This window comes from Squalius cephalus, assembly GCF_949319135.1.
Source record: "Squalius cephalus genome assembly, chromosome: 18".
Lineage (NCBI taxonomy): Eukaryota > Metazoa > Chordata > Actinopteri > Cypriniformes > Leuciscidae > Squalius > Squalius cephalus.
Window position 1 is genome coordinate 10,104,590 of NC_137139.1, and position 26,099 is coordinate 10,130,688.

Below are 26,099 nucleotides of genomic sequence, written 5' to 3' on the forward strand. Positions count from 1 at the left end.
TCACATTTGACCATGGCCAAATCAACTGTGTGAGACTGAGTGCTAGTATCTGGTGGAATTTGAGTTCATTGACTCGTGCCTCAAAGAAAAAATGAAAACACTTAAATCCTCTACGAAATATGTGAACTAGTTAAGTTACAGCTGTTTAAAAATACCTTTCTGTTGTAATATGTTGCTGTGTTTATAGATGCCTATAATTAAACAAAATTAAATTTTGTTCCTTAATACAAAAGTAAAGTAATACAAACGTAAAGTATTCAATATTTTATTGTAATGTTAAAGCAAAAGACAATTCAATAAAAGCATTATTTTGTGAATTATTTACAATCAACATTTGTTCCTTCATTTTGTTCTTATACAAAGCATCTGTACAACACTCATTGACAAAAAAAAAAGTGGCAGCAAGGGGGAAAAACTAATCATGTTGGCTAGGCAGAGCATATAGTTATTGTTTCATCAATGAAACATGTGTTCTCTCTCTACAAGATGAACCACGTTTTTTCTTCTTTTTAACCATGTAAGTTACAGTGACTGCATCTTTTGCTTTTTTGATCCTTTTACGGTAATTATGAAGGGCAGTCACTTTTCTTTTTCTTGACAGTTTGCTAAACTGTGAAAAAACTAATTTGTGTGCTCTCTGTACTAATCTGTGCACTTCCTTATCCTCATGAAATTTTTCTGATTGGCTCCACTCATGAAGATCTCTGAGCATGTGTTGCAGTGTTACATTTTTTTTCTCACTGTATTTTGAGCAGTGTGGTTCCTCAGATATGTTCTCACAGGATGTTGTGTAGATAATGTTGTGAACTAAGACACATACACACACCTCTCCATAGCTACTTGCAATGCATGTGCAAAATTTGGTCCCTTTACGACGTACAATTCCTACACTCCCATCAAAATGATATACAGTAAGGTCTTCATTATCTGCGGAGTAGGATTCACTGTCAACAATTTTTCTTGCTGCTTCTGCCCTAAGGTCTTGAATTACAAGTCCTTGTTTCTTTGCAATGATTTTCGAGAAAATTAAGTGTTTGCACACAGATCCACACTGGAATACTTTGCAATCGCAATTATGCATCACCAAGTCAACTCTGTGAGATTGTGTGCTTATATCGGGTGGAACCAAACACACTCCATTTTCATTCATCTCCACTTTTGCATCCAGGCCTTTTGCAATCATGAAATGGGCAGCATTTGTGGTCTCTTCAGTGTTCGCTCCTTTTATTCGTCCAGTGTCTGTCAGTTCATCCAGGTAACTGAACAATTAAATTAAAGAACAAGTTATCAAATGATTTAGACTTTTTAGACATTTGCTATACACTGTAAAAAAGAATACATTGATTTTATTAATATCTAATTAATAAAAATGAGGCAACAGATTACAAGCAATATTATTAATTAAATTTAACAAATTAGAATTGAGTAATAATTAATCAAATGAATTCCTTAAAAGTTAACCATTTAAAATGAGTAAAATTTACAAAATATATTTTATTGCCAACATTGAAGACACCTGGTGTTAACAAGCAGAATCACTGAAGGAGAAAACCATAATTAAAGTCACCATTGTGGAGATCAGTGTGTGTTTTAGTTGGGCTCTTGACCCTTAAATGTGACCTGATCCAGCAAAATGAGTCACAGTGACCCAAATTTAAAAATTGAGATTTTGGTATTAATGGAAAGAGGAGACCATAAGCTTTCAAATGATATCCAAGTCAAAGTCATACCTTGAGTGGTTGTAAAGATATACACATTTGAATTATGGTCGTCTGTCCTCTTTTTACAATTGAAAACCTGAGAAAATCGCTTTTAAAGTTTTTTGCCCGTTTTTTGTTGATATCTTTCAAAATCCATTGCATTTAAAGGGATAAATTATTTATTGTACAGCTTAATTTGACCAAAGACATTAATATATGCTATTAAACCAGGCTGAAGCTCAAATTATTTTAAAGTTTTTATTTTAATAAATAATTTAAAAGGCACTTTTACAAACATTTACTAAAATCAGAAAGATTGAACAGAGGTGCTACAGTTTTCCTTGAGAGAGGGTGTGTGTGTGTGTGTGTGTGTGTCTGTGTGTGTGTGTGTGTGTGTGTGAGAGAGAGAGAGAGAGAAATTGAGAGAGGCAGAGAGACAAGGAAACAGAGAACAAATAATGTTAGCCTATGCAATCATATCTTTGTGTAGGCTAGTTGACAATAACAGTTTAACACATTCATAACGGAGATACCAACAGTTAAATATTGGGTTAAAATAAATCAAACACATTGTAATGGATTCTCCTTGCAGATAAATACACTCACAGAATAATTGCACTCACTCACATCCATACACAATAATACCACAGGGCTGTCACTGCTGTCGCTGTCATCGGAGGATGACACGTCTCCAGATCCAAAACAATCACTGACTAGCCTTAGCCACTCTTGTTGACCAGCAGCAGAGCTTAGGTTAGAAGCCTCTAGTGATTTCAACGCTTTTGGCGACTTTTTGGCGACTTTGCTCTCTTTTGATAGCGACATTTCTCAAATTAATAATATTTAATCTTTCTGAGGAGATCTGCTAGCTTGTTTACACATAGCGCTACGAGTCTGACAGGAGGATGGCTGGACCAATCGCGTGCCGGTCAGTCGAAACGGGGCTTCCCATTGACAAATGATCAGCGTTTGTGTACATTTCTAAGCTCTTTGATTGGTTCTATACAACGTGAAACACCATATTTGGAGAGCAGAGACGTTTGAGGGGATTCCCGGGAAATGCTCAGAGGTGACGAGAGGAGTTGAGAAAAGCAATATTCATTTTCAGCGAATTTAGTAAAACTTTGTCAACTTTAATAGTCATTTAAATACCTTTACTCAATTATCTGGACTACGAAACTTTAGGAGATTATTTTTGGATGTCTGTTCTTTGGATTTTAGCAAAAAAAAATTTTAAAAAAAAAATCTATTATTTCATTGTTTTTCCACATAATCGGCCCATATCTTAAAATGGAACGTTGCGACTTCCGACTCATTTCGCCAGATCGGGTCACAAATTATTAACTTTAAGTTTTGTTTGGCTGCTGTACATGAGTTATAACAGCCAGATGAACAAAGAGAAAAGGTGATCTGATGGTGTTGGTTGTGTTTTAACATAATCATTATTTCACAATCATTAGACCTGAATCACTGAACTCATATAGAGTCCAATTTATGAGTTAAGTTAACTTTATTAACTACAGTAGTATAACATTTTTAGCCTTTTCAACGAATTCCAAATGATCAAATCAATAATAAAAAAAAAATAAAAAAATATATATATGTTTTTTTTTGGCACAAACACACATCAAGATTTTGCGTATGAATCTCAGCAATGGTGACAAACAGATCACCTCTGAACATAAGCTCATTATTTATTCATGCAGCAATGCATGATGGGAGCCATGAATGAGTTTTGATTGGTGGAACCCAGAATGCACTGCAACATGCTTTATTATTGTCACCATTGTTGAGAATCACAGGCTGATTATTGATGTCTGTGTGTGTCTTTTTTATGTAAGAGAAACTTTTTAGACATTGTAAAAGTTAAAAAATATTATGCATTACAAGGCCAGTGCTGCTATAGTTAATAAAGTAAACCTAACTCATAAATTGGACTCTATATGAGGTTCAGTGATTCAGGTCTAATGATTGTGAAATAATGATTATGCTTAATCACAACCAACACCATCAGATCACCTTTTCTCTTTGTTCATCTGGCTGTTATAACTCATGTACAGCAGCCAAACAAAACTTAAAGTTAATAATTTAAGGTCAAGAGCCCAACTAAAACACACACTGATCTCCACAATGGTGACTTTAATTATGGTTTTCTCCTTCAGTGATTCTGCTTGTTAACACCAGGTGTCTTCAATGTTGGCAATAAAAGATATTTTGTAAATTTTACTCATTTTAAATGGTTACCTTTTAAGGAATTCATTTGATTAATTATTACTCAATTCTAATTAGTTAAATTTAATTAATAATATTGCTTGTAATCTGTTGCCTCATTTTTATTAATTAGATATCAATAAAATCAATGTATTCTTTTTTACAGTGTACCCTTAGACATTAGACAGAGCTGACAGACCTTTCTACTAAATGTTTTCATAAGTGTGCTGTTTAAAGGAATTGACAATGATAAGGCTATAGAGAATAGCTAATGTTTATACTAGAGCTTCCTGTATCCAAACAACTTGATAATGGCAACAGGTTGTGGCCAGAGTAATATTATATATATATATATATATATATATATGCAATTTATAATTAGGGTACCACAACTTGGTCACATGATTTCTGTAATTACAATTTAGCACCATTACAAAAGTAATAAAATTAACTTATATTTACCTGTAATATTTTTGGACATCACCACACAGCAAGCGAAGAAGCTGGTCAATCCTGCTATTCATCCTTCCCTTAAGAAACTGGTATTTCATTGTGAGAAAAAATCTGTGTACAAAAGTTAAAACTTTTAGAACATCCTTAATGAATATTTGTAATGAATATATCATGTTATTCACACTATATTTTAAAAAGTAATTTGAGGGCAAGGTGTTATAATTTTAATAGCTGACCTCTCTGCCTTGTTGTTGGTTTCGCTGTTGTGGTGATAGAACGTCCTTCCAAAATTGGACCACAAATCTCCCAAACAAATCCACTGATTCTTGAGGTAGGTCGATACATGTGAACTGCCCAGACAGGTATCAAGCTCTTCGCACTTTCTAGCTGACATGCTGTTAAACTCTTCTTCCTGTAAAAAAAACAACAACACAACAAGTTATGCCACCTTATGTTTACACACATTTAAAGGGGTAGTCCACCCAAGGTTGAAAATTTTCATTTTGTTACGCATGTCATAATTTACTCACCCTCATGTCACTCCAAACCTATGAGTTTATTTCTGCAGTAGAACACAATAGATATTTGGAAGATATTAAGATCTTTTGAAAAATGTTATAAAATGTCTTTTTATGTAATAAAACTACTGCATTCTACTGCAAAGGAAAATAAATAAAATTAATTGGAATGACATGAGGATGAGTAAAGAGTTTTAAATTGCCTTTTAAAAATTAATGTTCCCACAAATTTGTTTTACACTTTTAACACAACAAAGTTAAACAAAATATAAACTTGACCAATCCTATTAGAATCCATAGTATACAATTCAAGATTAATTTTCATTATTGAAATTATTTCTAAAGAAAAAAGTGATTTAGGATATACAAATATTACCGTTAAACAGGATTTCATTGACACCATTGCTTGAATCACAATATTTCGTTGATTCACCGACAAGTTTCCTCCATCTCTTCTAACCATCCACCTATGCACGGCCTACAAAAAATATTCAATAGCTAGTCAAGACATTTTTACGACCTTTTAAATCAAATTTTAGTTTTAAAATGAATAGGTCTGTGAGACAAGTGATCATTTCCTTTATTTTAACTCAATACTGCTAATTTAAGTCCCAAAATAGAGGGAAAAAATACAGTAGGATATATCTACCTGGAGTACATGAAACCAGCAGAGAAGAATCTTGGCTGTTGGAAAAACTCTTCTTAAGGCATTGAGTTCCTTAAGGTCACGGTCAATCATTATCGACCTACATGATGAGGAATTAAGAAGGAATTAAGATCTACATCTGTAGTTTGTCAAAATGAACAGCTTGTGTAAAAAAGTAGTTTACAATTTGCTGTCTTTATGCAAGTTTTTTACTTCTGACCTGGGAAGAAATCCAGGGTTGTGTTCTGCGAGCTTTTCCAAGCAGAGAGCCAGTATGTCCGCTGATTCCTCACTCACAATGAAATAAGCAAATGGGACTGCTCTTCCAATACTGTTGGTCAATAAAAGTGCATAAAATGCATAACCATATGCTGTCATGGCTTTGTAAGTGGCGTCCATGAATACCATGGTGTGAGCATGTTCTCTAAGTACATCTTTTTGCCAGGGCGTCTGCACTACAATTATTAGTGGTTGATTTTCACTCAATGGCTGGTAATAACAAATGTTTTCCTGCAGTTCAGATGTGACTAGCTTGTCCACACTAATGCAGTCTTTTGCATCAGGAAAACTAAGAGTGCTCTTCTTGATTAATCGAATATCTTCAGGTGTAACGTAATACCGCCGGTTATATTTGTCCATATGTCCATGACCCTCTGCCCAGTCCACACATTTTAAAAGTGTTTCTGAAATCGACTGTCCTTGATCAAGCCACATTTCAATAAAGGTTAACAACTCTGGATCAATGCGATTTTTAACACCCTCTTCTTTCAAGCAAACATCATGTCCATTGTGTTGAAGCATTTTGTTGACCACAGCACCTGTGAAACAACCGTCTTTGATGATTTTAATAGACACATAAGCTTTGCAAGAATTAGCTCTTGTCTTTGTTGGTTCTCCTTTGCTTTTCCCACTTGCTTTATTTGATCTTTCACATGCAAAATAAAAGTAGTCTTTATGAGTAGACACAGGGGACCTGAAGATGCTTTTTGTTTCCTCTTCCAGTTTCTCAATGTAACCCTGCATGAAATCAGTCTCCTCCCCAGAAAAAGGTATGACCTCCTGAATGACTCGAGCATCCTTAACTTTCTTTACCTTTTGCCTTATCCCTTCAAGCCAAAAATTATCCATTATCCTGGAAAAGTAAAAAAAAAAAAAAAAAAAAAAAAAATTAAGGTACAAAATTCAAGATATAAATACAAGCACATATGGTAGGTAAATGAATACTTCAATACTGTCCTGAATACTTTGTACAGAACAATAACACTGACAAAAGCAGCAATTTGAATCTATTGAGTACTCCGGCCCTGAGAGAAGCGCGTAATACACTAAAATAACAGCGATTTGAATCTATTGAGAACTCCTGCCCTGAGAGCAGCGCGTAATACACTAAAATAACAGTGATTTGAATCTATTGAGTACTCCTGCCCTGAGAGAAGCGCGTAATACACTAAAATAACAGCGATTTGAATCTATTGAGTACTCCTGCCCTGAGAGCAGCGCGTAATACACTAAAATAACAGTGATTTGAATCTATTGAGTACTCCTGCCCTGAGAGCAGCGCGTAATACACTAAAATAACAGCGATTTGAATCTATTGAGTACTCCGGCCCTGAGAGCAGCGCGTAATACACTAAAATAACAGCGATTTGAATCTATTGAGTACTCCGGCCCTGAGAGCAGCGCGTAATACACTAAAATAACAGCGATTTGAATCTATTGAGTACTCCTGCCCTGAGAGCAGCGCATTACACTAAAATAACAGCGATTTGAATCTATTGAGTACTCCTGCCCTGAGAGCAGCGCGTAAAACACTAAAAATAACGGCGATTTGAATCTATTGAGTACTCCTGCCCTGAGAGCAGTGCGTAATACACTAAAATAACAGCGATTTGAATCTATTGAGTACTCCGGCCCTGAGAGCAGCGCGTAATACACTAAAACTAACAGCGATTTGAATCTATTGAGTACTCCTGCCCTGAGAGCAGCGCGTAATACACTAAAACTAACAGCGATTTGAATCTATTGAGAACTCCTGAGCAGCGCGCATTAGACTAAAAATAACAGTGATTTGAATCTATTGAGTAATCATGCACTGAGAACAGCGAGTAATACACTAAAATAACAGCGATTTGAATCTATTGAGTAGGCTACTCCTGCCACGAGAGTATAGCGCTAGGGCGGGAGATGTATCATTTTGAAAGTAAAATATCGCGGAGATTTGAAAGAGTTCTGTTCTCACATCAATTTAACAGACAGCAAGATAGCATTAGAAAAGCATGTTTTCACCAGTTTCCCCATAATCAGATTTGTTGTGGTCGACTGATGAAACAGTCAAATCAAAATGCACAATTAGGCCTACGATATTTAGACGATGATGATTAGTTCTGTGCATTTTTCATGTTATCTTATTATCTTAGTAAACGTAGGATGTTGAATTTGAACAAAATATAATTATAAATGAACTTACCTTGCAATAAATGCGTTCTCCCACGAAAATATCTGTCTTGTATTCCGACCAACGTACGTTATTCCTCAATCCCTCCGCTGCACGTTCAAACGTCTTGACCCCGCCCTAGCTTCAGTTTCATTGGATGAAGCTGTAAACCAATCATTTTCCTTTCTGCCCTCAGAACAAGTTTGAGTAACTAAAACTCCTATCTGCCTTACAATTCCACCGTTTGTGTGTAATCCATTTAGGTATGTACCAAAAGGACCAGACGGTGTGTCAAATATATTAGTAGGAGGTGACCGGTTGACTGAAGAGAACTGCCGAAACATACAAAGGAAGACAGACTGGAAGGTCTCATCTTTAAAGGAATACTCCACCGTATTTTCATATTAAACTATGTTATTCCCTTAACTAAGACGAGTTGATACATACCTCTCTCGTCTCAGTGCGTGCACTAAATCGCTCTGTCTTGCGCGAAACTTTTTTAGCACTTAGCTTAGCCCAGTTCATTCAATATGGGCCAAGCAGAGAAGCAACAAAACACCTTGACATTTTCCCTATTTAAATACAGTTACTCGAGTAGTGTAACTCGACCTAGGACGGTGACACAAAACAAAACGTTGCGCTTTTCTAAGCGTGTAAAATGGATAACTATATTGTATGGCGGAATACCATAGCAAGTGCTTGGAAGCACTTCGACTTCGGCGCAGTAATATCTTCACTAGAGGGAGCGGGAGCCGGTGAGAGGATTTTTCACGAGTGAAGATATTACTGCGCCGAAGTCGAAGTGCTTCCAAGCACTTGCTATGGTATTCCGCCATACAATATAGATACCATACATGCTTTTTTGTTTTTTGTTTTTGTTGCTGTCAGAACAACTATGCCTTTTTAAAAAAACATTTTCTGCTGCACTACAGTCATTATCACTATAAAATATCACAACCCCCCCAGGATACTCAAACTTCACCAAAATGTGTTTTCTTCAAAATTACAGTTACTACAGTAATATCAGGTGGCACAAAATGTTTAGAGCGGAGGATTGTTAGACAACTTAAAATCGAAGGTGTAGCTTGCTAAGAGCATGTATATACTGTATATTCATATTTTTGCAGTGCAGCAAGACCAATGGGACTCCATCAACTCCTCAACTTCAGAGTCCCCAGTGGAAGTTAAGAAAAAGAAGAGCAAGAAAAGAAAAAAGAAGAAAAGCAAGGGACGCAAATAAAAGGGGGGGGGGGGGGGTATAATGTGTTACTTTGTTGTTTGAGTATACTGTAGAAAAGATAATGTTTTATTAAGATGAAAAAGTGTTTTGAAATGTTTTTGTAAAATAAAAGTCAGAAATTAAATTGGATCCTTTATTGTATATTTACTGCACTTACCCTGTAACTACACAGAACAAGGGGGTAACAAGCGCCACTTTAATTTACAGCCCGCAGGAGTTACACTTACCCTGTAACTACACAGAACAAGGGGGTAACAAGCGCCACTTTAATTTACAGCCCGCAGGAGTTACACTTACCCTGTAACTACACAGAACGAGGGGGTAACAAGCGCCACTTTAATTTACAGCCCGCAGGAGTTACACTTACCCTGTAACTACACAGAACGAGGGGGTAACAAGCGCCACTTTAATTTACAGCCCGCAAGAGTTACACTTACCATGTAACTACACAGAACAAGGGGGTAACAAGCGCCACTTTAATTTACAGACCGCAGGAGTTACACTTACCCTGTAACTACACAGAACGAGGGGGTAACAAGCGCCACTTTAATTTACAGCCCGCAGGAGTTACACTTACCCTGTAACTACACAGAACGAGGGGGTAACAAGCGCCACTTTAATTTAAAGCCCGCAAGAGTTACACTTACCATGTAACTACACAGAACAAGGGGGTAACAAGCGCCACTTTAATTTACAGCCCGCAGGAGTTACACTTACCCTGTAACTACACAGAACAAGGGGGTAACAAGCGCCACTTTAATTTACAGCCCGCAGGAGTTACACTTACCCTGTAACTACACAGAACGAGGGGGTAACAAGTGCCACTTTAATTTACAGCCCGCAAGAGTTACACTTACCATGTAACTACACAGAACAAGGGGGTAACAAGCGCCACTTTAATTTACAGCCCGCAGGAGTTACACTTACCCTGTAAATACACGGTTGAAACGGGTAACAAACACTACTTACTATGTAACAATACGAAACAACACTATTTGCACAGTAATTACAGAGAAAGGTACTCTTATTAAAAAAACAAAACAAAAAAAACTTTTAATTACACAGTATATTTGCCCTGACATTTAAGTGTCATTGCAATACAATGTGATAAGGTAAGTACTACATGGTACGTTTTAAATTAAAATCATAGCAAAAACAAATTTTTTTGGCTTAACATTAAGTAATTTAGTAAGAAAAGCCAATAAATAGCATTGCCAAAAAGTTTAATTTACAACCCACAGATGTCAAAATTACCCTGTAACTACATTGTACAAGAACATATTTTTCCAGAAATGTGATAAAAACTTTTATATACAACAGATGTACAATTTTTGCCTGGAATATATTAACAGAATAGGTACCTGTTAGTTTTAAAATAATTACATTATAAATAATTTTCTTGTATATCTGGTTGTACCCCTTTATTACCCAAAACTTAACATATTGTTCCCTTATACCTACACGGAGGTACACTATAATTACAGAAACGTACACCGTAATTTCGGTTTACTTACGAAGTTCTTTGCAGGTTGTATATCTGCTTGTTACCCCTTTATTACCCAAAACTTAACATATTGTTCCCTTATACCTAAACGGAAGTACACTATAATTACAGGAACGTACACCGTAGTTTCGGTTTACTTACGCAGTTGTTTGCGGGTCGTAATATAAAGTGTTACCAAGTATTTTTTGTTAACCATGCTTTCCACAGTTGTTTCACAGAAATCCAGTTCACATGTCTGGATATTTCATGAATTGGGTTGTTATGGGATGGGGAACACAGTCCTGCTATCATGAAAGCAGCCCTACTATTCTCTGGGTGCATTATTTCAAGTAATGCAGTGGTATGGTATATTTTAAACTTAAAACATATTTTCACTAACTGTGTGTGGGCAGTTCAGGCTTTGTCAAGATGGTTGTGGGTTAGTTTCAGCAGTGCTAAAGTGTACACTGGACACACAATACTCTTACCGCCCTGTGTAAAAGACTGTTTTTAACACATTAACGTGTGCATGCGTGTGTGTGTGTGTGAGAGAGAGAGAGTGAGGCAGTGGTAGCATATAGAGGTTAAGAACCTGGTCGTCGTGCAAAAAAAAATGTTGGTTCAATGCCCTTATTCAATTCCCTTGTAATATAATTGAAACATGTAATTGACTTTGAATAAAAGCGTCTGCTAAATGAATAAATGTAAATGTCTGTGAGAGATGGACATAATAACACTGAGAAACCTATGTCAGCCATTCACTAAACTATATATGTTTCTGTTACATAGGTGCAGCAATGCAAAACAAGGTCCCCATGCAGATTACAATGCCTATAAGGATTTTGTGCGTAAGGACACAACTGCACTGTTCCTAGCTGCTGCAATGGAGCAATTTGGTTTGCAGGATGTCACAGGTAAATTGACACTTGGCATCACATTCATATTTGAGAATTATCATTTATCTCATAAATACATGTATCTATATGTTACTACTGTTATTGTTAACTGCTAAAATTGTAATTCACTTTGATAAAAGTTAACACACAATATTAATTTTCAATCTCTGCATTTACACTAATGGTGGTTAGAAGTTAAACATTTTATTCCATGTGCAAACAGAAATTCCAGATGGGTTTGTCCCAGCGCATATCAATGATGGATTGCCACAACTGAAGAGGAGCTGGCTGCATGACAAGGTTGGAGAGGTTGTGGACACCTTTGTCATGCTGACAGACGTCACAGAAGCTGCAAGTCAAAGTCAAGATTCGACAGAGCGAGGGCAGAGGCGGAAGTTTCCGTGTCGTGCGGATGGGTGTGGCAATGTGTATACATACGTCAAGGCAAGGGAAACACATGAGAAAAAGAAACACAATCTTGTGGCTCCATCTGACTCTTCTCCAGAACATGTGAGTCCAACAATCCAAGATCACAAAAAAGAACACACTGAAGCCAGACTTGGCTTTGGCTTCTTCCTGCTAAACATGCAGGATGCAGTAAGAGAAGGGGATGGTGAAAGGCTAATGAGACTTTATAAAGTTGCCCTTCTTTTCTATAAAGCGTATGGACACAGCCATTATTCCTATAGCACCTTCCTACTAACACTGCAGGTAAACGTCACACTGTCCCCGCGCATGGCACACAGTGTGATATGGAACAGGTTTTGGAATGGTAGAGGGGGGAAGGGGAAAAATATTCCACTTGACCTCCATCTGGAACACCTGAACAATTTTTTGAAATCATTTATGAGAGGCTTGGGGCCAAACCTGTCAGAAATGTCGGCAGCCAGAATTAGTAAGTCCATTGGCATCCTCAAGGAGCTGATGGACAAAACAGACACAGAGCTGGGGCTGTCAAGGCCGACTGGCATTCACCATGTTGCCCGAGAACAGGAGGATGTTTTAACCCTGTTAAACGTTGTAAGGGAGGCTAAACTTTTCCAAAATCAGCCAGGCAGACAGTTTCACACATTCCCGAATTTCAGAAAAAACTTGTTGGTAAAGCTGAAATACCGGGAATTATGGCAGTGGATGAAGTCCAAAGTAATGGACTGGAGAACTGTCCCTATTTAAACAATTATAATGATGGTATTATATTTGTAATTGCCATTATATTTGTATTATATTTAATTCTTTTTTCATATGGGACATTGTAAATAATTTTGTGTTTTAAATTTATATATTTTTTATATTCACATCCTTGAAACCATTTTTTTTGTGTTTTCTTATTGGTTATCTGATCAAAGTGTATATATAAATAATTTTGTTTTTAAATTTATATTTTTTTTATATCCACATTCTTGAAACCATTTTTTCGTGTGTTTTCTTATTGATTATCTGATCAAAGTGTATATATTATGTTGAGATATTAAAAGTATTTTATTAACATATGTGTTATTAATCTTTTAAAATGCAAAAACAACCACCACCAGATGAAAAGTATAAACAATGTCAATTTTATTTAAAACTGTTTAATACAAGAGAGGTGAAAACTTTTGCACAACAAGACAGTCAATAAGACCCTGAAGCTATAAGTTTGAGCCTGAATTTGAAGCTAGTCCGAGATCTCCAACGCTGACAAGCCTGATTCCAAGCTACTCAGTGATGATTGTACATTGTCATCCTCATGCTCTTCACAGTGGCGGCGCCAGGGAGGAGCTAGGTGGTGCTGTAGCTCCCCCTATAATAGCCATAGCACCTGCCTAGCACCCCCAAGAAATGTCTGTAATTTTTTTTATATTTATATTTTAATGTCATGTTTGAATAGTCTTTTTCATGTTGTTAAAAATAGGAATTAAATAATAATTTAAAAATCGCGAGCGGACGCGCGCTGGCGGGGGCGGGCGCGGTCGCGGTCGCCGTGAGCGCTGAGCGAGCAGGAACGAGTGACGTTAGTGAGTTGTCGTCGAAAAAGATGGATAAAGCAAAAAAGCTGTCGGGGACTCTGTCGAGAGAAAGAGGGAAAAGGAGATGGCATGTCAATTGATGCGACAGCAGCTACTGTAAATAAGTGGATGGTGAAAGGCAACAGGAAGGATTTAAAGTGTGACGTCCAGGCATGTAGGCTACTGGCCATCGGGACTACCGGGAAATTCCCGGTGGGCCGACGTGCTTTTTGGGCCGATACATCTCATACTTTTTTTTTTTTTTTTTTTTGTCTTAACGGCCCATAAAACTCATACATCGGCGGCCCTTTCGTTTTGTTTTGCTTAATTGGCGGCGCATGGGTTAGTGCCGGTGTAATGCATTGGTTAAAAAAAGTCAGCATTGTTTTTTTTTTCTGACACGTAGATCAACGGCCCATTGGTTCTTGATTGACACTGGGCTGGCCCAATCACATCTTTAATGTGAAGTATAGAAATATACTCTTTCAAGTATAGAAATTAGTACAAAATTAATTATGAAAGTTTCCTTTATTTTTCAGTGCATTTGTTTTACAATATATGGCTATTACTATAATGGGATTAATTAACTATTATTATGTAGGCTAGTAGTGTAATGTAGACTGACACTAACTAAAAGAGGTTTGAATTTTTCTTTGTTTAATTTGCACACTGAATATGGGTTGGAGCTTTTAATTTTTAACTCTCAAAGTGCACCAGATTGATGATTGCCAAAATTGTTGCTGCATACCCCTCTGACACTGGGTAGTTGCGTCCCTGTCTATAGTCCTTGCGTTGAATACTTTTACATATATATACAGTATATATATACTTATAGTCGCAGAACGAGTATAGTTAATGTGGGCATGTACGCATGTGTATACTTTCATATGGTGTTGTTCATGATGGTGTTTCATTATGGTGGTCCGATGCGACCTCCATAATGAAACGCCCCAAAATTCAAAGCACCTTCTCTTAAGTGTTGAGCATCCCCATAGCACCTGCAACAGAAAATCTCTGGAGCCGCCACTGGCTCTTCATCAAAGTAACCAGTGTAGTCAACGTCAAACGGAACAACACTGTCATCAAACAAAATAGTGTGACTCTGCTCGATGTCATCAAAAACTTCATGCATAATTCTTAGTATTTCTTTTGCATGTTCTAGTTTGAATATAGGGTAGGGTGACCACCCGTCCCGCGTAGCGCGTGCGCGCACAGCGTTTGAAGCCCAATTCACGCGTCACGCAAATTGAGATCGTGTCACGCATAATCTATGCTTGCTCAAAAAAAAGTTGGTCGCTCTATATACTCGAGCCCCAAGCAGACAAACGAACATTACTTGACATTTCAGCACGCTATTGTTGCCACACAAACCCCTCAGTTGAACTGCTGACTAGGTTGTTGTCAACTTTTTCGTTGTTGTCATGACAGCGCACACACGCGCATACCAGACACACTTGGAAGGAAGGAACTTTCAGATGCGCGCTTTCCAATTCGAAAAATTCGAGAAAGAGACTGTCTGAGAGGCAACGCCATCATCAATTAAAAAGAGAAGGTGTGAGTACAAGAAACAAGAATGGGGAAATGAATATTTGTGGCTGAAAGGTGTTGAGGGGGATACCGAGAGGGCTTTTTGTGACCTTTGCAAAACGTCCTTCTCAATCGGACATGGAGGGAGGGAATACGAGGTCAATCGTATTTTTTTTAAATACTTTTTTTTAACTGTTCCTGTGGTGTTGAGCAACTACAATTCCTGTTAATCCTATACATTTATATTATAATTTATTAATTTATTTAAAGTAAATAAATTGTAATGAAAAATAAATAAAATTAAATAGTAAATTTTAAGTGGAAGTACATCTGTCAATTCATTGAATGTTCAAAATATTATGAGTCTTTATTTAGGAAAAAAATACACATTGGTTGGCCTATTCATGAGCATACATCAAAAATTACACGTTTAGGAGAATAGGGCATTATTAATACTATGCAAGGTGGTATGTGCTAGAAATGGGTAAACCACTATCAGTGAGTCTGCCAGTGGGGCACCGCCGCGCCAGACAGTGTCCCACATTGTCCCTCAGAAACATACCCCTTGTCCCCCCTTGGGCTTATTAGCAGGTGGTCACCCTAATATAGGGAGATTATGGAGAATGAAGTTCAGGTCAAATATCTGTGTGCAGTGTTCTAAAACCGCATCAATGAGTTCATCTCCAAAACCAGTACAGGCTGTGTCGACTGTGTAAAGATTTGTATGGCCCTGAAGTAAACTACTCCGGTAATTATGTAACAGGTCCCTGATAAAAAGTTTGTCTTCATTTGTGACCATTCTGTATTTGTCAGTTGAAGAAACCTCCCCTGGAAAATGTTCATATTTGGGGGTTGGCTCCCCACAACCATCCGGTTCACAAGAACAAACAGAATGGCAGTGGGTGCAGCACAGATGTCCTGGATCGACAGATGTAGTGTGTTCCTCGAAATGGCAGTACAAAGCTTTCCGCAGACAACTAGTGATTCCAGTCTCAAGTACTGTCTTAACTACTGGGTCAAGCTTTGTATGCTGTTTGACAGCGTAAACAATCGCATGTGCCTGCAACCCACCTCTGCCAGCCCTCCCGATTTGCTGAACCATGGCTTCCACATCGTCCGGTAAGCCACACATCACAATGTGTGATATGTTTGGAAAATTTAAGCCCATCCCTAGAGCTGTTGTTGCCACGACAACTCTGCAGCAACCCTGTCCACTCAGAGATGACAGCACTCTGTTCTTATTGTGAGGGAGTGTCTGGCTGTGGAACATGCCTATAAGTAGGTTTTCAGTTTTTTTCGCAGGGTCTCTCTCAACCCAGGAATCTTCACCCAGTTCACCCTTCAAATGGCAGAATACTCTGCCAACCTCCCTGACCGTTTTACAGTAAATAATAACTGGCAACATGGAGAGACCTTTTTCTTTAACATCCCTCACAATCCAGTCTAGGCAGTCCAGTGTATTGGCAGGAACTTTGATCAGACCAAGTCTGATGTTTTTTTCTGTTAGGGCTCAGAGCCAAAGTAGTTGGATTGTCCATCTGCAGCTGTTTCATTACCCTGGCTCTGGATTCATGATCAGCAGAAGCAGTCAATGCCAGCACAGGTGTACCTGTAATATACAGTATGAAAGTACAATAAGCAACCAATTACATAAAAGTAACAGTTAAATAAGAAATAATGAGTAGTATCATCTACTGCTTTTTAATCACCGTACTGACATCTAAAAAGAGTATTTCACTTATAAGGGGTACAGTGACTACCAGTATGGGTATGGTGGGTGAGTACATTCAAAGTGACACCCTTGTTTGATGGCAACTCAGAGATGGTTTTGAACTTCTGGTCACACTAATAAACATACATGCATCGATACACACAGTACCTGTATGCAACTGATTTCAATTAAAGTGTTGAGTTATAAAATATCAAAGACTGTACATGCAGGACGGATATTGTTTTGTACATACATACCAGCTTTAACTAGGGATCTAAGTTCTCCCAACTTGGCGAAACTCTCGCGAAATGGCGTCTGCCCTTTTGCAGCCTGACCCCTGATAGAAATAACAGAGTACATTAGAACTGTTGGTTATTTCGGTACAATGAGACTAACGTTATGATTATACTAAGTCTGAGTTAGCAAACATACATCGACACCTAGATACAAGATATGTTTACAACATTTGATTCATATCACTACATTATGAGTTATTTACTAAGTCAGACGATCTCTTACCATTTGTAAGTGAGATGAACTTCATCCACGACGATACCCATTACGTTGGCTTGAAAAACATCGGAGCCTAGCATGTCTCTCCACTTCTTGTTCAGCAGCCAGGATTCCGGGCTTCCAAAAAGAAGCTGGCAACGACCGCTGGTTATGTCCACCTCATTGTGCACGCCGAGTTGCATCGCAGTGATGCCCATTTCGGTTGCTTCTTTCACTTGATCCTCCATGAGTGCGACCAAAGGAGAAACCACAATGACCACAGGGTTATCAAAGCGCCCCATCTTCTTCGCGACCATCGGGGACAGCTGATAGATTAAACTTTTGCCGAATCCCGTAGGAAGGACGGCAAAAACATCTTTCCCATCAACAAATGCCTTGATCGCGGTTCTCTGCTCCTCTTTTAAAATTAATGCGATGTCAATATCTTCAATAACAGACGCGATAGCAGAATCTACACAACTCAATTCTCCAGCGGCAGCCATGAAATCAACCCAAGCGCTCCTTGATGACGTGGATGATTACGTTACCGTTGCTCATCTGTCCATCATCGTATAAAGCCCGCCCTGACAATTTGATTGGTCCGAACAATTTTTGTTCGGGCATAATAGATCCTCAACGGAGCGAGTCCAGACCGAACTTCCCGACCAAAAAATATTGTGGGCGGGGTTCGGGCTGGCACCCAGGCTACAGGTGTATAATAATTTGGGTAAATGTGTAAGCTAGATTTATGCCTAATTTTTCACATCTTCATGGACACAACAATGATTTCCCTCATGTGTAACCGCACTGGGTAGTACATTAGCATTAGCTCAAATGATCTATAGGGAATTCTAATAATTAATCATGAATATGATTAATATATTGCATATTACAGTTACATTAAATTATCGAAGTTGAAAGTAGATCGATTGTAGGCTATATATGAATAATCAATCACAACGAATTATAATTCCTCATTCATATATCAATAATCTTATTTCAGATCGATTCTATGAGATAACCCTTAATTGAAATTAATGTAATTATCAAACGGTTGTTTGTCCAGCAAAACGGGCGTAAGATTAACTTAACAATTTCTCAAAAAAAATTATCTCTTTCTTATAATTCAAAGAAAGCTATTTTCTGGCCATGAAAACAACTCTCCTGTTCTTATAAACAAATTTGTTCTGATAACAAATCGTAAAGCTTTTTAGCTAGGATCAACATTTCATTGACTTCGTAATATGAACATTTTAGACAGAAACAATCAAGCATATAATGGTTTTAATAATTGAACTAATTACTACATCGAACTAAGGAATACACATTCTACAATTTACACGAGTATGCATATAACAATACAAACAGTAAAAACAATACAAGACAGAACAAATAACAGATGAGAGAGAGAGGATGAAAAGGGTGAGCGGGAGAAAGTGAAAGCAAAAATCTGCAATCAGAGAGAGATCACAATATGGCACAAATCACAGACCAGGTAACCTTTTGAGAGAGACAACAAGAAATCACATCAATCAAATCAAAAATCAATACTTGCATATGGTTCTCTTTGTATTTGCTGAGGAAGAGCTCTTTTTAGAGCTGGGCGTGTTTCATCGTGTCTTTGGGGCGAGCAGACTCGCGGGAAGATTTAAAGGTTCACCGAACGTTAAGTTACCAACTAAACAATTCAGAGTTCATCTCCCTCGTGGAGGGAGAGGCGAATATGAAAATAAAACTTAGTACAGAAAAGAAAAACGGAGAAAAGCTCCCGAAGGAGCCATGGACCCAGAAAACCTCTCACAGAAAAAGTGCACGGGCATGCTTCCTTAAGGAAGAGGAAATGAGCGGTCGCGGGAATTTCAAAAGAGTCTTTTTCTTTGAGTGAGTTGCCGGCTACTTGCCGGTAAAGTTACATACGGTATGCATCTTACAAACATTTTAAAGTTTGATTAACACACGATAAAATTGTCAGTACTTCCAGTATGGCATGTGAAAACATCTAAGCACAAAAAGGAATATTTTTAAAACATTTAGAGGTACTTTTCTCTGAAAAGTTCCATGGATGGTGTTTGTGTGTGTGTGTGTTAATGTGTGTTTTGGAGTGTGTGTGTGTGTGTGACTTCTCAGTCTCCAGGGGGTTGTAAAGTGTTATCCTCTAGAAAGGGGGGTCGGGTTACAAGACCATGATTCTATTTGAGACATTAACTAGGAGAAACACTTCCAAGTTACAAATCAGAAAATCATAACCGTCGCATAACAGGGCTAACCAGCTATGCAACGCACAAACCTATCAAATACATCTTAGTAATGACTTACATGATGAGTGAAAAGAAACGTTTGTGCGTGTGTGTTGGAATGTTGCGCTCCCCGTTATCTCTCTTGCAGAGGAGCTGGATGAGCTGCTGAAACTTTATGACGTCCTAGTCCGAGGTCGGGTTACAAGACAATATTGGGGAACATTCTTTCAATAAACACTTAGAATTCAAAACTACACATTAGAAAACCACACCTCTATTATAAGGCAAAACTAATCACACATGCATATTGGAATGTACATACATTAAAGAGGATATTTCTATCCTAAGTTTTACACAAAGGATGTTTGTGTGTGTGTGTGTGTGTGTGTGTGTGTGTGTGTGTGTGTGTGTGTGTGTGTGTGTGTGTGTGGTGTCACATAGAAAGTTTCGTTATCTCTTTGGTGCAGAGAGGAAGGGGGTTTGGAATGCAGAACGTTGTTCTGGAGTGTGTCTAGAGGCTTGCAGTGTCGTAAAAGGTGTCAGAGAACCATCAAAACCCAGCCATGCTGGCACCAGGCCTGTCATTTAGCTTGCAGAGAGTTTGATTTACATGCATGAGTTCAGAGACTAAAAGCTTTAGTAAGCTTAGCAAAGAATGTGTTTGGAAGAAATGTGTTTAGAAAACACAGAGAGTCCGAATTTATTAATTCAGACCAAACGAACGAATGATTCAATAGCCCAGTCGTTACACGTGTGTTAATATTTTTCCTTGTAATAATGTATGGTTTTCTAAAAATGAGAACTGTTGCGTCTGTGTGTAGATGAGATAAGCAAAGTGTATGCACGTTGTGCACACGCTACATTGATTATGGCCAAGCATGCGCCCTTAACCCCCTGAGGTCGGCTATCGCGCCGGCGCGATAGGCTCGTTTTTTTTCCTTATCAGTGCAAACAAAATCAAAATTCTAATATTAATTTTTAGCTTATATGCTTGTGTTGTACATCAATCGATCCTGTTAAGTGTGTATTTTTTTTGTGCATACTCATAATAAAAACAAAGTGTTGTGCTTTTCGCCAAATAAAGAAAAATAAACATGATGCGCGTTCTGCCGTCTCTCTCAATGTGAAACTCATTCTGAAACGCGACAGAAAATGACCTGTAACTCAGCGAATGTTTGTCACACAGACTTAAAACACATGTCTATACAACGCTTGGAGTCTCTATTTTTAAAATATGTAAATTATATAAAAAACAAATATTCTCTGTTTAAGTAATCCGTAAGAAAGCAGCGGCATGTACAGTTTCTCAAACACATCCTAATTAACTATAATGTGACCACACCCACGCGCGCACGAGCGATTGACATGCAAATGATCCACGCGGCAGAACGCAGACCTGTAAACGCCCTCATCACCTCAAAACAAAGAATAAGAGACTTCGGTAACTTACTCCTCTCTGCTTTTCATCGAGTTTGAAGATGTGCTGTGCTGTGCTGTGCTGTTTACCTTGTGCTGTGCTGTTTACCTTGTGCTGTGCTGTGCTGTTTACCTTGGATTTACCTCAGAAGAACGCGATTTGAAGATGAGAAGATTTTTAAGGTAAGACAACTGGTCGTGCCAGATTAAAATGTATGTTATGAAATGAGTAAATTTGGAGTAAAAACATGAACTAAGCCTAATATCGTATGTATATATAAATAGACAGAAACATGTTAAAATGTGAACTAGACTGGTAGGCAACCTTTCAGTGCTAAATTTATATACTTCATATATATTTCACTCAGTTTTGATTAGCTTATGACACTGATTATAATGCTAAAATACTTCTTTATGTGTAATGTAGCTTGTTTGCGAATATCTGCTAATGTGATTTAGTGCAAATATGTTTCAGCCTCCGGTAAAATATGTGATATAGCCTACTGTCTACATTATATTTTTATAAATGCTCGATTTTGGTTAGCCTAAGACACGCTTCAATACTGCCTTATGCACAGATGTTTGTGAATACAGGTGTAAATGTTTGAAATGTAGAGATGTGTGTCGTTCGCGAACGATCCGTTCATTGCGTGTGTCACTAAATGCGTGCGGATACCCATCAACAGATACTCGCGGTGACGCGGTCTATGGCCCATAAATAGATATTTCTCCATTCTATGGCCCATCAACTATACATTGTTTGTCCATAACCATCACTTGCTCAGCAGTTTACTTTGTATAATGTATGCTAAAAGTTTTATTTTGATGTTGTTTTTTAGGAATGTGAACCTTCAGTTCTCAGTGCGATCGAGAAATCATACCGAGTAAGTGCATAGACGTAATATTTTACAGATGAAATGTAGCCTAATTGTGTTTACATCGTCATAATATAAAAGTAGCCTACCTATTCTTGTGTGAAATGACAAAAAAACATCCATTCTGCTTATACAGGAGACACTGCGCAGATGAGGGTGAAAACACAAGATACATGGAGGACAAAGACATTTCCATGTCCTGCACCTGTGACTGCCTACAACAAACACATGGGGGGTTGTTGACCCGTCTGATCAGCTGATACAGTACTACACAACACAGCACATAACCATGAAGTGGTACAGTAAGATTTTTCTACACTTCTTGGACATTGCTTCCACCAACTCTTTCATTGTGCACAAAGAGCTACATGGTAACTTGTCCCATAAAGAGTTTATGGAGCAACTTATAACAGAGCTCTGTGGTGTGTCACAGAAAACGGCAATGAGTTTTAAATCAGTGTTGGAAACCGTTGTGCTGCTTAATATATTTTTTTTATAACCTGTAATAGTTTTTTCAGGATTCTTTGAATAAAAATATTTTTTTATAAAAAAACAAAAGTTTGGTCTTTTTTTCTTTCTTTTTTGGAAAGTATGTATTAAGTGATAGTAATAACTTTAAGTCTTTCCATTGTTAGAAAAGATTTCTATTTTGAATAAATGCTGTTCTTTTTAACTTTTTATTCATCAGTGAATCATTCTTAGACCATCATTCTTTGTTCAGGCTGCCTCACAGCACCTTGATGGCCCATTAGCCATGGGGGGAGTGTCTTTAGTCACACCCCTGGTGTGAATCACATTAATATTCATGGGCCACGCATACAGCAGTGCTGACACAAAAACTGACATGCAAAATTAAAATTGTTATATTGTTGTTTGTGAAAGAGTGGTCAGAATGATTTTCACCTCATTTTGTAGAAAAAATTCTAGCCTACAAGAATAGTAATTCCAAAGTCTTATGGAAAACTATTCAGTATGTGTTAAATGGCCTTATTGCCGTGACAATGTTTTTCCCAAAACATACTAACCACGCATAATATTTTTTTTTCTATAAAATGCAAACATGTAGCCTACATCCATTTTGCTCACATATTATTGTAGCAGAGTTTGTGCTGAATACAACAAAATTACATGTTGGCCAATAGTATGTTGTAAGTAGCTGAAATAAGCACAAATGGCAGGTCATGTCAAAACATCTCAAGGGCCCCAAAAACACCTCAGACTCCAGAGGGTTAACTGCCTGTATATTATCCCATCCGATTCATCTTTTGATAAACGATATTTAACCCAAGCTTTATCCCTTTGTTTGAATAGTTGGAGTAAATTAGAATTTATCCATGGTAAATGTCTACCTTTGACTTTAATCGTTCTCACAGGAGCATGTTTATCAATTACGGTTTTAACTTCAGTATAGAAGAAGTTCCATGCCTCTTCCACAAGTGGAATTAGTTGAAGCCTGTTCCATCTAATATCTACTAGATCACGTATGTAATAATCAACATTAATATTTTTACAATGCCTTATTGTGATATATTTATAGGGGGAACTCTGTATTTTAATTTTCCAAATGCAGTATATTATAGAATGGTCACTAAAACAATCTGATAAAACACCCGATTTAATAATCCTATCCGGATTGGAAACAAGGATCCAATCAAGCAAGGTAGAAGACCGGCCATCAACTCTCGTGGGTTCTTTAATTAACTGAGTAAGGCTTACACTGCCTAAAAGATTTCTATCACCTGAGGAAGATCGATCCAACCAGTTATTATTAAAATCACCTAATATGATCAGTTCATTGTGTCTATCAAGAGAATTAATAGTAGCCAAGATACAATTTAAGGAATCAGTGGGAGCAGAGGGAGGTCTGTAAATATTACCGATAGTAAGCTGTTTATTTTCATGAAAAATTTTATTAGTAAAAAGACACTCAAAGTTAGTAGGCTCAACATTAGGAGAGACACACTCAGAGACCAGATTTGTATCAACATAAGTAGCAACACCTCCTCCTCTTGATGTCCTATCAGCTCTATATAAAACATAATTATCAATTCCCACCTCATCATTAGTGATTCTGTTATGAAGCCATGATTCAGAAATAGTGATTATATTAGGTTTATGTAAATCTGCCCATACCCTGAGAAGATCAATTTTAGTAGCAAGGCTCCTGATGTTGAGATGAATGACTTTTAATCCTTTAATTAAATCAATAACTCACAAATAAGTAGTAGGCATATAACAAATAGGGTATAAGGAGCAGTGGCGAGAACAACAATGTTAACAAATTTTAGACAAACAAAAACAAAGACAAATATAAAACAAAAAAGACTAAACAAGCAAAACAAATAATCCATAATTGAGCAGTAACTATAAAGAATAAATGACTCAGGGAGTCTCAAAACCCACATAAATAAGAATAATTGTTTTCTATAAAAATACAAATATTTTTACTTTATTTTAATCATTTATCGGTTCCTAATGGTTTCACAGTGAATAGCCTACATCAGATAAATTAATAACTAAACAAATTATGAGTAGTGTATGTGACAAAGACTATTATATTCTGGAGTGCCAAACTAAAAACTCACATTAGCTACTCATAAGCAGAGCAAAAGGACAAACCAGATCAGGTCTCAGACTATCAACCAGCCATCAGCAGGAACAAAAAAAAGAAAAAAAAAAAAAGAAAAAAATTAGGCTAAAGCAGTGAAGTCGAGACAGAACTACTGCTGTCCAAACGGTATCAAAAAACAACCAAGCCTTCAAAAAGAGCAAGCCTTGTGTTCTCCTGAGTGTTAATTTACTTATTCAGCTTCTTCGTGCACTGCTACAACCACATTGTAACATCACCTGATTGCAGATGGTTTTGAATTGTTTTTTCTTTAGCAAAAATATTATATATTTCAAAATGTTACCTGACTAATGTGGATAAACCCACAGCACTTGAATGTGTTGTAATACATTAAACAGTATGGTTGTGCTGTCAGTGGTAGAAGGAAGGGCTTCTTCAGAGGAAACCAATACTTATGCAAAATGTACATTCGGGAATTTGAATGGTAGGTTCACACTAGAAGGAGTCGGCAGCGGTGTCGGTGGAGGCCTTGGATGTGGGCACCGGCGGGAGAGCCGCGCCTGTGACATCTGCTTTGAATGCCCAGAGTGTGGAAAGTTCCGCAACTACAGATGGAGTTGGATTAACGTTGTTCCCTTTTGAGGGAACTCGCGATGCTTCAATGATGCTTTGGGAACGTTCCTGAGTGATTGCATCTGAAGCACGTGTCAACTAGTCCTATGGCGAGAATGAATGTCACGGGCGGGTGACGTCATGACCAGGAAAGTATAAAAGCACATCCGGATTACGACCGCGCTAGCTTCTGTGCCTCAGCAAGCGCTCTATGTCAAACTGTCTGTCATATTTATTGTTGTCTGTCACGAAAACTATACAGCTTCAATCTATTTATTATGACGTCCAAACAATCATTCAAGTTGTGTGCTTCTCTCTGCCCTCGTTATCTCACGGGTGGGGATATACACAAACTTTGTGTGATGTGTTTGGGAGTGGAGCATGCTCTGTCAGCCTTCGAGGAGGCTGACTGTGAGCATTGTGAGAGGCTGCCACTTCGCATGCTCCGCTCTCGCCTGTCACTCTTTGAGGAGGGTGTTCAGGCGAGTGTTCCCTGCGGTTCGGGCCCCGCTGCAGAGGGTCTCACGGAGGGGATTGAGACGGGCCCCGCCCTTTCTAAACCTTTACCCGTAAGATCCAGTGCTCTCTCTCTGGAGTTGGAAGCCCGCCCCGCAGTTTCTTCCACTCCGGAAGAGGCACCGGTGCTTCAGATGTCTAGTTCCGAGGAACTAGATGTACTGAGCATCGAAACGGGGGAAGAAGAAATGCCAGCTTCTTCCCCAGCGCATGAGGAGCTGGTGGAGGTGTTGTCTCGAGCTGTGTCTAAGTTGCATATTGAATGGACAGCCGAGAAACAAGGCGCCCGTCCTAAGAGCCTTTTAGATGAACGTTTCCTTACACCAAGCACAATACCTCCGCCTAGGGGACTTCCATTTTTTCCAGATCTTCACAAAGAGTTATCTAGAACATGGAATAAACCTTATTCTTCCAGAGTGTTTAGCCCTCAAGTTCATGTTTATTCTGAGATTAAAGGGTTGAATGAATATGGTTATAGGAATATGCCGAAAGTAGAACAGCCACTTGCATCATATCTCTCTCCGGTATCGGCATCGTCCTTGAAGTCCCCAATGCTGCCCACTAAACCTTTAAAAACT

At 38.0% G+C, this 26,099-nt stretch overlaps 1 protein-coding gene across 1 annotated transcript; it reads right to left on the reverse strand.

The window, feature by feature from the left end:
* Positions 1-250: 250 nt before the first annotated feature.
* Positions 251-5,354, reverse strand: LOC307146221 (uncharacterized protein). The gene is made up of 4 exons (XM_079850099.1): positions 5,259-5,354; positions 4,601-4,776; positions 4,374-4,475; positions 251-1,259 (listed from the first exon to the last, which is right to left on the reverse strand). The coding sequence occupies exons 1-4, from the start codon at positions 5,343-5,345 to the stop codon at positions 446-448; spliced, it is 1,179 nt and encodes a 392-aa protein (XP_079706225.1). The 5' UTR covers positions 5,346-5,354; the 3' UTR covers positions 251-445.
* Positions 5,355-26,099: the final 20,745 nt, after the last annotated feature.

Bases quoted from the DNA above. Each gene is read 5' to 3' on its own strand.
- LOC307146221 (XM_079850099.1), bottom strand. From the start codon at position 5,345: ATGGTTAGAAGAGATGGAGGAAACTTGTCGGTGAATCAACGAAATATT. The intron at 4,476-4,600 runs GTCAGCTATTAA...TTTTGTACACAG, and splicing joins ACCAACAACAAGGCAGAGAG to ATTTTTTCTCACAATGAAAT. The intron at 1,260-4,373 runs GTAAATATAAGT...TTAATTGTTCAG, and splicing joins GATGTCCAAAAATATTACAG to TTACCTGGATGAACTGACAG.